This window comes from Crocodylus porosus, unplaced genomic scaffold, assembly GCF_001723895.1.
Source record: "Crocodylus porosus isolate Cpor-Errol unplaced genomic scaffold, CroPor_comp1, whole genome shotgun sequence".
Taxonomy (NCBI): Eukaryota; Metazoa; Chordata; order Crocodylia; family Crocodylidae; genus Crocodylus; species Crocodylus porosus.
In genome coordinates this window covers 37,501,358-37,516,458 of record NW_017728911.1, presented here as the reverse complement: position 1 = coordinate 37,516,458, position 15,101 = coordinate 37,501,358, and the positions used below count along the sequence as shown (strand labels likewise).

The 15,101-nt window shown below is 43.1% G+C and overlaps 1 protein-coding gene across 3 annotated transcripts in view; it reads left to right on the top strand.

The window, feature by feature from the left end:
- MEGF11 (multiple EGF like domains 11) overlaps positions 1 to 15,101 on the top strand; it is a 304,098-nt gene that overhangs the window by 35,024 nt on the left and 253,973 nt on the right. For all 3 annotated transcript variants that reach the window (XM_019533844.1, XM_019533843.1, XM_019533845.1), the window contains exon 5: positions 6,666 to 6,758. In XM_019533844.1, coding sequence (XP_019389389.1) covers positions 6,666 to 6,758 — 93 coding nt within the window. The remainder of the gene's footprint in view (positions 1 to 6,665; positions 6,759 to 15,101) is intronic.

The following is a 15,101-nucleotide window of genomic DNA, read 5'->3' as shown; positions in this document are numbered from 1 at the left end:
TTGCACTGAGCAGGAGGACGAGCTCCTCCTGCTTGTTGCCCAAGCTCCTGGCACTAGTGTACAGGCAGGCAAGTGTGCCCTTAGGGGCTCTTGCCTTGCCCACAGATTGTGCCAGGGCTGGGGCAGGGGTGGGCTCCCTTAAGTGCCTTGGTCTGCTGGCCTTCTTGGAAGGATACTCCCTCCTCCACTGTATCCCTGATTGCAGAGTTCCACAAGGATCAGTTGTCTCTGTCTCCTGTCTCTCTCTGTCTCTGTCTCTCTCTGTCTCTTCCTGCAGACATTAGTTGAACTGGTCGCATGACCTGTTGCTGACTCGAGTACCAGCAACAGGCTAATGACAGAAAGGTCTGTCTGTCATTCACTGCCTACAACCAGCCAGTACCAACAAAATGGCCCAGTGCTTGGATGAGATCAGTACATGAATGGAAAGCAGCTGTCCAGAGCCCAAGTGAAACATGAGCAAGGCAGTGCTGATAAACAGAGGACAGTATTTAAAAGAGTCTGTAACCATGATGTACTCTTCTTTGATGTACAGTCGTGACCAGTCAATGCAGCCTGTCAGTTGAGAAACACTCTTTGATTCCTCCCTAATGCCAGTGTCTTGCAAAGGAATGCTTGGAGAATCTGTCCCATCCTTGAAGAGCATGCCCTGGCTTTATATATTTGTGCCTTTGTTGCTGCTTGGTTGGGCTACGGTCATGCAGTACACCTGGGCAGGAAGCCTGCAGTGTTTAGGAAACTCCAGCTCAGCAGCATAGGCTGCTATCAGCACTTCAGATCTATCCTTGGTACTCCAATTCCCACAGAACTGTGAATCAAGATCAAGGTGTTGGTTGTTAGTCATTACCTCCCTGGTCTGGGCCCAGGATACCTAAAGGACAGTGTAGGGTTTTGGGATTAGGGTCAACACCCCTCTGGCACAAAGGGGATCTCCACCATAAGGAAAAAAGCTCTTTAGTGAAGGAAATGGAACATTTTTAGGGATGTTTCAAGACTTTTTGGAATAAGCCTGTCCAGAAACTAAGGATCGCTGTACCCTAACCCATCTACCCCTAAGTGCACAACATGTTTCTTTTCCCTTGCTTGCTCTAATATACATACAGACCAGCATGTATATTTAGAAGAAAGAAAAAGAGCTTTCACCTTCACTCCTTAATTCTCTGATGAAATACTGCTCTGCGCATGTAAATCTCCTGGAAGGAGGGGAGAACAAAAAGGCCAGGTGACAGATTAGTCTCATTGCTTACTGCCCTGCTGACAGGCCCTTAGATATTAGAGAGTTAACATGGGGTATAAAAGTACAGCACAAAGCACCATAGGATATGCCCCCCAAATTCTTAGCAACTCGTGCAGAAGAAAGCAGCACCAGTGAGGACAGAGGAACTCGCACTGAATTCATTCCAATTCACCAAGGTGGGCTGGTTAACCTGGCTCCCAATCCCCTTGAGTTAACTCTAACTGCAGAAGTTTCCATAGGTAGCATTGCACCAGTCATGATGACAGACACTTTGTGGCTGTTCTGTATCCTGCAGCCAGAACACCTGAATGATTTTCCAGCTCCTCAGATAAAACAGTTGTTTTTCAACCTGTTATTTGTATCATAGAGCCCAAAATGGCTATAGTGATTGAAAATAAACAGTAGCATTTAAAGAAAACTGAATAATAATTTAAAGACTGGGAAGAATGTAATCTGTATGTCTGTTTCAGCAAGGACTGATCTTATATGATGAGTGAACCAGTGTTTGCAATTATAAAGCGAATAAGTGATCAGCATCAAATGGATTGTTTTAGGACTCCTTTTGTTGACTTTATTCCATGATAAGGAGCAGTTTCTTTGTGACCTTGAATATGGTGAAATAACTCATGCTAAACGCGTTGCTACAAAGTTGGCATTTTGGCAGGACTTTGATGTAGGTCACTTTATTACCAGGCTGAATCAAACTACAAACTGATCTTATGCTCATGCCAAGAATGCTAATAATAAACTGATCAATGAGGTGCTGGCTTGTTCAGAGTGGCCAGGGGAAAAGCAGACAAAACCAGTGGAATTCCAAAGGTTGAAATGCTAGTGCCACTGCGCCGGTAAGAATGATATGACTTGCATTAGCCTGATTTGTCTGTACTCCAGGGGGCTATAACTGCGTGTCAAGCTGGACAGTGTCAGAAAGTATATACTTATCTTTATTTTTTTTGACCTTTCTGTGCAAGTAATTTTTATAGTTTCATTAACTAGTAAGATAATTTACAAACCATTGTACAAAGTATATTATGAAGAATGCCTTGGGGACCATGGCATCCTATTATATGGAATGTTAATAGAAAGAAAAATTAATTTAAACTCTAAAGATTATAGCAAGACAAGACTTCCCCATTATATTGGGGAATTTGAAATTTTTACTTGCAATGGTTATGCTTCAGAGAAATGCCATAACCTGACCTTTTACATGGACATTATAGATCTGATTCAAATCAAAGGCAATAGCAGGGTTCCTGATTAGTTGCCTCCTCAAATAAACTGACTCTTGGCAAATTAACCTTACGTTTAGGAAAAGGGCTTTCTGTGTCTTCTCAGGGGGGTCCAGCCCAGTGTAATTCCATTGGTTTCAATTGATTTGCTCCAGTGAGGTCAGAATCGGGCCCTGCCATATTTCACCAAATTAAAAGATTGCAGAGTACAGTGTGGCTTTCTACAGTGCTCTTAGTACTTGATCTATTCGAAGCTGCTTTACAACAAGTACCACTGTGGACTGTAAATACCACTATGGTCTCTGTAAGTGCTCATTGCAGAGGGCCCAGTTTAGGCACGGCTCTTTCCCTTTGTGGAGTTAAGCACGCACCTTGGGTTGCACAGTGGACTCTTGAACTGATGTGCCTATTTGCCCTGCTTGTGGGGTGTGAGTGTACACAGCATCTGAGTCGTTCTGGATGGAAGAATGTGTCCTTCTCCTGATGTAGAATTGAGGGTCGAGAGTGACTGCCAGGCAGGCTGCTGTGTGCAGAGGTAGGGTGCTGTGTGCAACAGAAAGGTACCGCGTGCGCAGGCATGTGATTGGTCAGTGTGAGAACAATGCCCATTGTTGGGCTGGCAACGTACATAAGCCCACCTGAGTGAGCATGAGAGAGACCGCCAGGGAAGAGAGTACCTAGTGGTGAGAGACAGTTGGGTGCTGGGGTCCTTCCTAGGAGCCGGGAGCCGGCTAAAGGATTTTTGGCATCTGTGGGCCAGGTCTCCAGAGAGAGACTATTTCCTACAGGTGGTAAGCATGGAAGTGGCTGCGGACAGCGTCCCCTTTAGCCTAGCAGGGAGAGGCCATATGAATGCTTCCAATCTCTGATCTGGGAGTGGGGGCCGGCTGAAGGTGTGCAGTGTTGAATGAGAGTGCCTGAGAGGCTGGGGTGCCGAGGGGGATGAAGAGTCCGTGTGAAGACCGAGTGTTTATCTGTGGATGAAGCTACAGGGCAGCGTGCCTTGCGCCCTTGGAGGCAGCTTGAGGAACAGGGTGAGTGGAGGGCCTGGGAGGCCACTGGCTAATCCTGAAACTGTAATTAGCACAATGTTGATTATGGTTATTATTGTTGTTGATTAATTGGCTATTGTTGCTGTTGTTTGTATTGTTGCTTTGTTGTTGTCCCTACTAATAAATATCCATTTCTCCCATTTGTATATGGAAGTGGGTTTTATTTAGGGATTTAACCAAGTCTTATTAGGGTCTGATAGATGGCCTGGGCCCGTACCTGTCCCAATCATAATTTTAAATGTTGGTTGGTCTTTCAGTCGACAGACTGGTGACCTAGGTGGGACTCAGTTGGCACAATGTGACTAGCCACTCAGCACTTGTACCTCCAATGCACTTTGTCATGTTTTTTACATCACACCAGCATACTGTCCAAATCCCTTTAATGAAGTTGAGCATCCAAGTTTATTAAGGCAGAAGTTGTCGCAGAGGGTTACAGAGAAAGGTAATTTTTGTTCTGCACCGGGTAAACTGCTGTGCAGCAAGGCATGCAGGGTCAGTGGATTCTGCAGATGGGACATTGATGGTAGGGAATAGGCATGAGACTTTCTGGATCTTTGTGTTTTCATTCTTCTTAGTCTTGCAAGAAAACTGTGGTGTGCTTCATTTTTCTGTTTTGTGGCAAAGGTGTTCGGAAAAATGACTTCTGCCTGTTAACGTTCTTTTGTCACAGTGGGGAAAAGTACATGAAAATAGGCTTTTCTTTTTTTGCAGTCAGAGGAAATCTTTTTTTATTTTTTTTCCCCTGCATTGTGTGGCATAAAATAATCTGCAACATACTTTTACGGCTGTTCCCACGCAAATTTAAAGGGACATTTGGCTGGGATGGTTTAGTCAGGGATGTTCCTACCTTGAGTGGAGGGCTGGACTAGATGACCTCATCTGGTCCCTTCTAGCCTGGTTTCCTATGATCTTAATAAACCAGTATTACACCAGAAATGCCAGTCAGTTTGACACGCTGCTTAGGGGCTGAAGCACTTCTTGTAATGTGGAGAGAGAAAAACAATCACTCAGTCAGCCTTCTGGCTCACAGCATAGCCAGGAACTATGATCACCTTGTGGAAACAACAAAAAGTGCTACAGAGCTTTATAGAGAGGAGAGGACTGACTTGTTGTTTTAAACATAAATAAAGAAAAGTAAGAATTGAAAGTGCTCCAAATTTCAGGACCAAATTCTTTGATCATATTTACCATTGTAAATCAGGCATAGTTCTGCCAAATGTGATACAGTAACATTAGTAAGAGTAGCATCTTGTGGTAGACTTGAACTGTACCCCATACAGATTGCCCGACATATTGTACCTTTATATTTATTTGCAGCTCCACTGCCGTTCCTGACCTGAGGTGACCAACAGCTCTGAAATGTCTGTAAAAATAGGTGGTGGCTCATATTTCTGTATGAACAAGACCTGTTTTTCTAATGCCCCAGCCTAGATTTGGTCTCATACCTGCAACCCAAAATGAAGTTAGAAAGCAATGAGTTCAGAGTTTTAGCTGTCAGTATTTTGTATCTCCTGCAGTACGATCTGAACACAAGATCTGAGTAATGAATCAATTGCAGTTTTGTCAGACAGAACCCAGAAAAGAATCCATTGACACAGACGCTTTTGCCGTCCTGGTAGCGAGTCAGAACTGCCACTGATGTAGAAATCCCGCTGATGAACCGTTCAGTAGGCTAAAGACTGGAAGATTTGTCCCATCTTTGGGATAACAAGAACACCACTTACAAACTGGTGCTGGGTCTAAATCTGTATAGTTTCCTGAAACAGGTTTCTGGGTTCAGCCTCAGATGGTCCAAATTCAGAACGCTAACTTGAGCATCCAGACCAAAAGGAAAGAGTTACGAAGGGAGCAAATCTTGTGCTTCAAACAGTCCAATAAGAACACCCTACTATCAGTGTTCAGGTACATGAGTAAGCCTATATCCCACTAATGGTAAAGGGGAGGAAAGTGCAAGGGTTTCAGGTTTGGTACTAGCCCTAATAGTCAGTTTTCACGTGATTGTTGTTGGCTGAAGTGAAACGAGTTTGGTTGTCTTAGTCTAGTTCCTGCTGTAACATCTTAAAAAAGATATTCTCAAAATGCTTTCCTTGCGGCCTTGTTTTACAAGGCAAAAATGGGGTTTTGCTGCGGTGTCTGGATTCCTCCCTCTTGGAGCAGCTCCTTCCTGAGCCAGGTTCAGCAGCCCCTGGCAGTGGCTTCCAGGCAGCTCTTAATGGTGCAGCAGTAAGAACTCTTGTGAACCAGTGCTCGCACTATTACCTGAGACATCCTAGTATAGACAAGGGTAAGGTGTGTGTAACTGAGCACTAACAGTCACTAGCCTTGCAGAACTTTCACTGATACTCTGTAGGCCAAGCCAGAAGCCACGCAGTGGGCTCAAGCGTTTGAATTTGTTTTTAAGCATTTTCTACATTTTCCCTATGTGATGGGAATGCCAACATGTACTGTAAAATAGGTCAGCAGTCGAAGGGGCATGGGAGAAGAAATGTCTTCAAACAAAGAACTGTTCTTATTAAGGAAGAAGAAAAGGAGCTTCTCCTAAGTAGATTTCTAGCCAATTGACAAGTGAGACAGGAAATGCAGCTAGTTTTTCATAGATGGAGACTAGGGGAGATTGAACTCTCAGTAATCCACCTCTGGACAAATAAGATATGGGGCATTTTTAGTTATGGAAAACTTGATGACCTTGAAAAGACAGGGCTGTGACTTCAGTATTATGTGGTAAAATGATTTATTTTCCTCTGGCTATTTTTACAAATCTATTTTGGATCTTAATACACTATTATAGACTCAGTTCCTTTTTTTGGTTATGAGCTGCAGCAACTTTGAGTGCATTATAAGAAGGTGGCATTCACCAAGAATAATCATTCTAAATGTCAATTTGGTAAAAGTTTTATTATGAGGAAAAATTGCTATCCAAAGTAATTTCTGGTGTTAGATTTTTTTTTCCATTACAAAAAGCAGATGAGGATATGAACTTATGTCTAAGAGAGACTCACACAGTTAGTTGGGTCACCTAATATATTATTTTTGCCAGTAGGATTTTGCTTTGTTTGAAACAAAATATTGATCTTTCAGGAACAATGACAGCTTGTGCTTGCTGCTCTCCATATATGTTTTACATTGCTTTATTTGCTTTCTTAACAGCTCTTTGCACAGAGGAGTGCGTGCATGGACGATGTGTATCTCCTGACACTTGTCACTGTGAGCCAGGCTGGGGAGGTGCTGACTGCTCCAGTGGTGAGTACAGGCTTAGAAGAAAGTATTAAAGACACATATGTTACTTTTACAACCAAAACAAATTAGTTGCTTAGGAACATGGCTGATTTAAATGGAAAATGAGGTGTACTGGTTAATTTGCAACTTAATTAATTTGGGGCATCATCTTACCTCTGCTAATAGAGTGGTGATGATTTTCCATGCTCTTTGTTGCTTTTGCTTTTATGAAGTTCTATTAAATGCAATAGCAAATGCTTTTAACTCTTTCTTTCTCATCAGTAAAGCATTAATGATAGATGTTTGTGTATCTCTGGTGTGATACTTTTTTTTGCCTCATCTACTAGCTAGGCTGCAGTTCTTGCCAAAATGCTTCCTGTGATGGATGACCATTCCGAATGAAAACATGAACCTGTTGAAATCAAGGGGATTTTTTTGTATTGATTTGAATTGAGAATGAGATTTTACCTTCTGATTTAAAACTCACAGTCTGTGTTCTCCGAGAGGAAGGGTGATGGCACAGGGTGGGAGTTCCATGTATTTTAAATATTTTCATTAGGAGATTCATTCTCACTTTTGGGCTCTAAAACACACAGGCTTTCCAACTGAGAGTGTCAGGCTCTTCTTAATTGGTAAAAATAAGGTTTTTTGCACAATTAGTTCATGCTAGAATGAAACTGCTAGCATGATTTCCAGTGTACACGTCAGAGAGTTATGCAATGTAGGCTCCATCCATTACTGACATAATGGAAATAAGCTTGTTAAGTGAAGTCTATTTCTGAAGCAGGGAAGCAAATAAAGCTGCATCTAGAAAGATGCTTCAAGTCATTTACCGAGTGAACATTTCATTTTAGTTTTTGTTCCTCCCCCTCTTCGCCAGATTGGTTTTTTTTTTCAAGCTACCAATCATTCTTGCCAAGCACGAAGATAATAGAAAGGGTAACTATAGAGGAAGACGCATTAGAAATATTGACAGGCTCAAAGGGCAGCAGCGGTTAAATAGGACCCGGGGTAAAAACAGCTCCTGTGATTGAAGCCAATGGGACGGAACCCCGGCTGGCCAAGTCAGTCATCAGTGCTCTGTCTCCAGCCCTGCTCCAGGGAGGGTGGGTGCAAGAGGACATAGGAATCATTCTGTTTGTGGAGGCAGGACCTCACACATCCCCTGATAAGCAGTCTGGGGAAACGAGATGCTGTGTATAATATTGAATAGCTATTTATAGTCTTTTTTTCCCCCCTCAAAGCCCTTGGTAAAAATAGTTCCTTCCATTGTGAAATATTGCCCAGAATCTCAGGAACTAATTTTGCCATTTGGTTATTTCTAAAAATGAATGTGCCTGTCCTGAGAGCTGGTCAGCATTTATGCAATATATAACAATTAAGAGATGTTAAAATAACAAAGCTGGGAGGGAAAAACCTTGCAATAGCATGCACGCACAAAGTAATAAAAGTTCCATTCTGTGCGATAATGAAGACGAAAGGATGAGATGTCAGCCTACGGATAGGCCTTGTGGACTCAAACTATCCAGTGACTCTTATTAAATTGCACTAATCTTGCAAGTGAAGATAAAAAGAAAAAAAGGTTTTTCCTATATTGAATATTTAGCTTTTTAAAGTAATTAGGAATATTAAAGCCCTGACAATGATTGAGATAGAAACATTATTCATAACTTTTATTTCCGTGCTGGGCAGTGATCCAGTATATTTCATTTATGAGGTTTCAGCTGTGGAGAGAGGAGCGTTAGCCAATTCCTAAATTAAATATGCCCTGTTAACTTTTATAAATGATACCCCAGGATTAGCTTCAAAATTTAAGCTTTCATTTTATTAATATAATAACTGTATTCGATGGACTATAGTGTCCATTGTCCCTCATACCATTTGTTATGTGCAGTGCAACAAGCATTCTTGTCTTAAGGTCTGATCTGACAAGCACTTATTACTATGAAGCGCAGTGCTTATAGCTGTGAATGGTCTCATGGAAGTCCGCAGTTATTGAAGTCAGTGGTGCTATGCCCAATACTAAGTGCCGTGCTGGACAGTAAGTGTTTGGAGGTCAAAGTTAACTGTCTTTTAGTCTAGGAACACACTAGTTTCTGCAGCAAACAGCTTGTAAGGGAATTTTGTGGTTAGTATCACATCTGGTACCTTTGAGTTCCCACTCAAGTGATTAGATGCCCAGAATATAGGGGGACTGACTGCCTCATCTTTACTGTTCGGCTGGCTTTATGTAGATTCACGTGTATGTGAATAGAGTACTCAAGATCTCATGGGACCCTGCTACACGTTACATGTATTACACAATTAACTGGTTAATCACACAGTAAGTTTAGACCGGTCCCACATGCAAAGCAAGACTGGCCACACATGCAAAGTAATTATCTTGCAATCAATATGTTAATTGCACAATAAATTTAGACTATTTTTAGACATTTTTACCACACCATAAAAATGTAAATTCAGTTATTAAAAAAAAAAAAAGAAGCCAGCTCCAAAGTTAGTGCTTGAAAATGTGTAACAGCTTTATAGCTGGTTTCTGCCCAGCTTTTATTTGAATTTTTGGCAGGGCTAACAGAAAGCTTTCTTATTGTAAGTTATGTGTTGGTAACTTTGGAGGCAAAGACATCAACCCTTATGCTTAGTGTAGGCTATTTTAACCTGTTTTCTGGGAGTAGGATCTCCTGCCATCCTCTACTGAGTTCACAACAGATCATTGGCTCTTTACCTACTACTTGGTCGGTCTCACCTGAAGACCAGATTTAGGATTAGAACCAACTTTATGCCGGGTGTCTCCCACTGCTGCTGAGTGCTTACCCCAGTGGGGCTGAGAGCTTTTTTACGGCCTTGTAGACCTGGGTCCTCTTGGCACCCAAACAACATGCTACACTAAGAGAAATACCAACTGGCAGAGCTTCAACGTGAGGCCTAGGCAACATGTTTAAATTGTCCGCTTGTGGCCACAGCGGGATTTAGGTGGGATTTAAGCCAGCCTTTCCTATCAGGGTGAGTATCACCCTGTCAGGAGTGGGGACAAATCCAGGTCCTGACACAAACCTTGAGCACAAACTTTATTGGCTTCTTCCTCTGTGGTGAGGTTTTGATGTTTAATTTTAGTTCCCTGTCATGAGCCGTTTCCATTGATATTCCACTGGAATATACGCAGCTAAATATTTGGAATAGTTACATCTCCAGTCTTTAAATTTCCCAGGCAATTTAAGTATCTTTCTCAGACTCTTAAGTTTCACCTTGACCAACTCATCCTGTAAAGATAGTGTTTGAAGAGCTTACAATTCTCTGCAACTCCTCCATGACTGATCAGAAGAAATATTGAAGTTCATCTAAAATTATTTAAACCTTGACAACTGTTGAACTGCTGAACAGTTGCAGAAAAGACCCCCAAAAACCTGTGCCATATTCAACTCTGCATGCTTTTATACCTGTGTTTTGCTGCATGCTGTTGTACATCTGTTGATGCCTGGAGGCCTAGCCTTGATTTCACACTATAAAGCTGCAATATATTAAGCCTCGATTACCACAACAATAAAAAGAGAAGTAATGAGGTATTAACTAAAGAAACTGTTGAATAAAATGTTTTCAAGGTTTTAACAATGCTGAAAGGAAAGAGTTCTCATTCATTAAAAGAAAAAAATCATTAAAAATAAGATTTCTTGTCCCCTCCCCCTTTAAGTTACTGATTAAATCATGCTTATTTTGACTGTGCAACCTGTTCTGGGTTTTATAGATGCAAGTGCTCACTGTGAACTTTCCTGCTCACCTGTTCAATCATTTCAAAGCAATTAACTTTCAGCAGCATGATGCAGTGGTTTGGAGTTCTTGTAGGGAGGTGATTGAATGTTGAGGTGACTTGGTCTCTTCCAGTTCTGAGTAATAGCCATCCATATTTGTGAGCCCTTATGTTCCAATCCAGCCAAGCACATGCTCACTTTCTTAAGCACCTGGATGTCAACAGGACTTTTCACATGCTTAAAGTTAAGCTCATGCTTTGCTCAATCAGATCTTAAAGTGAAGTCCAGTGGAAAATGTCTATTGAACTCCACATGCTTTTGGATCAGGCCTTAGAAGAGGGTAAGATCTTCTTTTCTAAACAAGGACTGCCACTCCTTGGGCCAGACTGTAATGAGATGAGTATTTTTCGTCCTGGGGAAAGCTAACACCCCCACAACTTTCTGGTTTGTGATCATATGTAAGGCAGGGGATGGGCATGATAAATGAAGTTCAGAGCAAGACCTGACTTCCCCCAAAGTTTGGGTGTCAAGAAAAGGGAATTTAAATCTGAATTTATCAGGTTAGAAATGAAAAAATAAAGGAGATGTTCAAGCTGTTCGCTGCTCAGGTTGTTAACAAAGCAAATAGGAGGCTTGATCAGACTGTTTTAAGGAGTTCTTTGCATATTCCTACTACTGGAGTAAAACCTTGTTTTTCTTTCATGTTATCTCCTTTGAGAGGGGGAGAACACGATTATAGCAGCCCTCTCTAATGACATGCTGATCATTAATATGAGTGTATATACATAGTGTCATTTCCATCAGGATTTTTTTTAAAGAAAATGTCATTTGAGCAAGACCCTCTTTCATCTTTATCTCCATGTCAGAAAATAGCCAAGGTCAGACTGACAGGCAAGTATAACATCTCAGCAAGATCACATTTAAGGGTATAGCCCTGGAGCAGTTGGAATGCTCTGGTTCTGAGGTTCGTGATGAATGAGAACGGCCGCTGCTTTGCTAAATCTGAAAGTGGTTTGCTTTACAAACTACGAAAGCCACAGCACAAATCAGAGGAGACAAGTGGAGCACTTTAACAGGAGCCCATGCCATTTCCCAGGCTTGGATTTTTGCTCAAATGTTCGCAAAATGCTTTGGGCAATTGGAGCAGATAAAAGATGTCTGAAGGAGCCACTGCTGATTTCTGGATACGAGGCAAACTCCAAGCAGTGCTGATTTTGGGCATGTTATCTGTTGGAGTCATTCTGACCTCCGCTTGGAGGGAAAGGGGCAGTTGGTCTGGGGCAACTGGGCTCTGGGGCGCACATACAAAATAGACCGTGAGGGGCAGATTTTCAGCTTGTGTAAATTGTCGTGGCTCAACTGAACTCTGTTTATACTCGCTCTGGACTGGCTCCTGAAAGTGAAGCCATCCTCATAAAAGAGTCTGGACATTTCTTTTCATCCTAGGAAAATTCTGAACGTCATCGAGGTGAACGCAGCTCTGACCTCTGTGGGGCATCTCAGAGCAGGCTTCTGAGTAGGCTGCCTGCCTGTCTTAAGTTTGCACTCTGTCCAGTAATACATTACCAGCCCTCAGCCTTGTTGATCTGAAGAAGGGCTCCCTTGTGAGGGAGAGCAGAGCCCACCGTGTGGATGAGATTTATTGCAGGCTGTTTATACAGAGCACTGAAATCTGGTCTCTGTCTTCTTCAGTGAGTTGGTTTTCTCTTCTCTTGATTTTAACATAAGACTCTAAAGTGTCTAAGTCTGGACTCTTTGGACTTCCCAAGCCAATTGAAAGAGACACCCCTCCCCAGGGAAATGCTTCATATGTTGTCCTGGATTCAAACCAAAGCTCAATTGCACTGTCTCTGTAGGACCTGGCTTTAGTGTGCAGAGATCCCATTTCAGCAATACAGCCTTCTCTTTTGAGTCCTTTACAGAGGTCTCTGCAGGTTCTGACTTTTAAAGTAACCCTCTTAGCTGTTTTGCTCATTAGGCAGGAAGGCAGGAGCATGGGAATCCCTAATCAGCTCTATCCCTGACCTCTGAGTTGATCCTGTTTTTTGTTTAACACCCGATTTAACTTCTATACTCAGCTCTGAATTAAACTTTAATAAGACAGTGGTTATACCAACTTTGTGTTTCGGTGCCTTTGTCACTCCCGTGCCAGAGTTCTTCCGCAGACTGTCTGCCTGCTGCACCGAACTACATCCTTCATAGGTCAGGATATTTCCATCAATATGGTGGAGAGGAGGCATAGGAAAGCATTACTTATCATAAGCAGTATGTTTCCCTTCACTTCCTTCCCCCAGAGGAATTCTTGTCTTGTTTGCTTAGCTCTGAAAGACTTTTATTGAGGGACGGTGCAGAGTGGGCTGGGCAAATGCTGGCAGTGACTGAGGACCCTGCTACACGTTACGTATATTACACAATTAACTGGTTAATCGTACAATACTTTTAGCCCGGCCCCACATGCAAAGTAAGAGTGGCCACAAGTGCAAAGTAATTATCGCACAATTAACAAGTTAATCACACAATAAGTTTAAATGCAAAGTAATTATCACACCATACAATGACTGTCCAGCTATAAAAAAGAGCCAACCAGCTCCAAAGTTAGTGCTTAAAAGTGTTAACAACTCTGTAGTTGGTTTCTATCCAGCTTTAATTTGAAAGTGTGGCAAAGCCCTGAGACATGTTGAGACTGTCAGCTCTTGGGGGCAGTCCTGTCCTTTTGTTCTATATTTGTACAGCTCCCAGCACTTTGGCGTTCTAGGCTGTGACTGGTACTGCTGGGCACTGCTGCAATACTAACTAGCAAGGAAGGAGACCTTTCTCTACATATCCTCATCTGAGAGCATGTAACATTATTGATGAAGGATGTGGGAGGAAGAAGGGCTCCAGTGGTCAGATCATTGAAACACTTGTTGAATGACATTTTACCTTTGCAAACAACCACATAATGTAAAGTTGGTCACAAGCATTGAAACTGAGCTCTACAGTTAACACTGTGACTGCCTGGCCTGATGCACTGAAGAGCTTATTCTTTACTGTCCCACTTCTTTTCTAACCAATCGTGCCTGTGCAGAGAGACCATAAAACAGCTCCTCAGAGGAGTAGCATTCGGTACTTGTTTCATAGATGCCAGTGGGCCTCCTCCTTCTGAGTCTCTGTCTGTCTTGGACCCAATCCTGTGCCCCTTGCTTATCCAACTAGTCCCATGATCTTAGAATGAGGTGTGACCTCTCCAGATGTGGCACTTATATTGCAGGAGAAAAGCCTGGTAGCTTCTTTGTCTCTTAGCCTACCATTTCCCCTGGAAATCACTTGTTCTAACACTGTGAATGTTTATAACAATATTAGGTATTAAAATCAGTATTACAGAAAACTGTTGCATTATGAAATTTGTTCTTGAATATTCAGGCCATTTGTTGTTGTCTGGTTCAATTGTGTTCATGTTCAAGTGATTGCACATTGTTTCTGCTCTGTGAGAAGGGAAAATAAAATAAAGATAAGTGGATAGGTGGGATTTATTAGGTAGACCCAATACAAGGAAAACAAAGTCACTGCCCCAAAGGACTTAGATTTGCATGTTTATAAGAACTAATTTCTTATGAAGGCAGCAATGCCTCTGTCTAGTCCAGTAGGGGCTGAATGAGAGTGTATCCAGTTGTGGTATACACTGTGCTCTGTTAGATGTGAAACTTGCACATCCTCATTGATGAGAGTAAGGTCCGGGACACACTACATTGCCATTGTTTAACCCTTTACCTTGGGGCCAGTGGTCTTGATATTTTCCTTAAAATCAGAAGATCTGTATTAGAGGCATGTGGCAGGGCACTGTTTGTGCCTGCCACTTTAAGACCTGGGGCCAAGCGGCCAGCAGGTGCTTAACTGCGGCAGCCATTTTAGAGCTCTGGCCACCCGTATAAACAGGACATCTTGCTGCTGGCTGGGGAGGCAGCATCATTGCTTGCCTATGAGGCTCCATAACAACCTGGAGGTAAGGGAGGAGCTGTAGGGGATGGTTAGGAGGCTCCTGGTCCTGGGCATGACCTAAAACTGCACCCTGCTGAAAGTGGGTGGCCTTGTGGGGCTCTCAGTGGCGCAGGAGCCCCCAGGAAATGCCAAGCTAGTTACCACCCCGGTGAAAGGTGGGTTGGCGTGCCTTAATAACCCCAGCTCCCACAACTGGGTGGGTTACCCCCTTGTAGGGTCTGGGAGGTGGACCCCAGAAAGAGAGTGGGACCATAGACTCAGGAACCTGTCTTGAAATCCCCCGACTGGTCAGTGCTGGGGCCAGGACTGGAAGGGTCGAAGGGCCGGGGCCCACCGTGAGGGATGTCCAGAGCTGAGGACCTGGGGTTCAAACTGGCCTGCAGGTGAGGCCAGGGCCAGTGTAACCAAAGGTCTTGGGGGAACCACACCTGTAAGGGGGAACAGCTCAGAGCTACGCAGCCTGGAGTGAAGGTGGAGTAGGCCATCTGAATGGAGGGATCCAGGTGGGGTTCAAATAGGATTCTGGGGCCCAGAGTGGGGCTGGTGATGTTGACAACAGAGGATGCCATCTGCAAGGCATGGGCTGCAGTGTAGGGGAGGTACGGAGCCACAGATAGTGCCCCCTGGCATTGGGGCAAGAAAT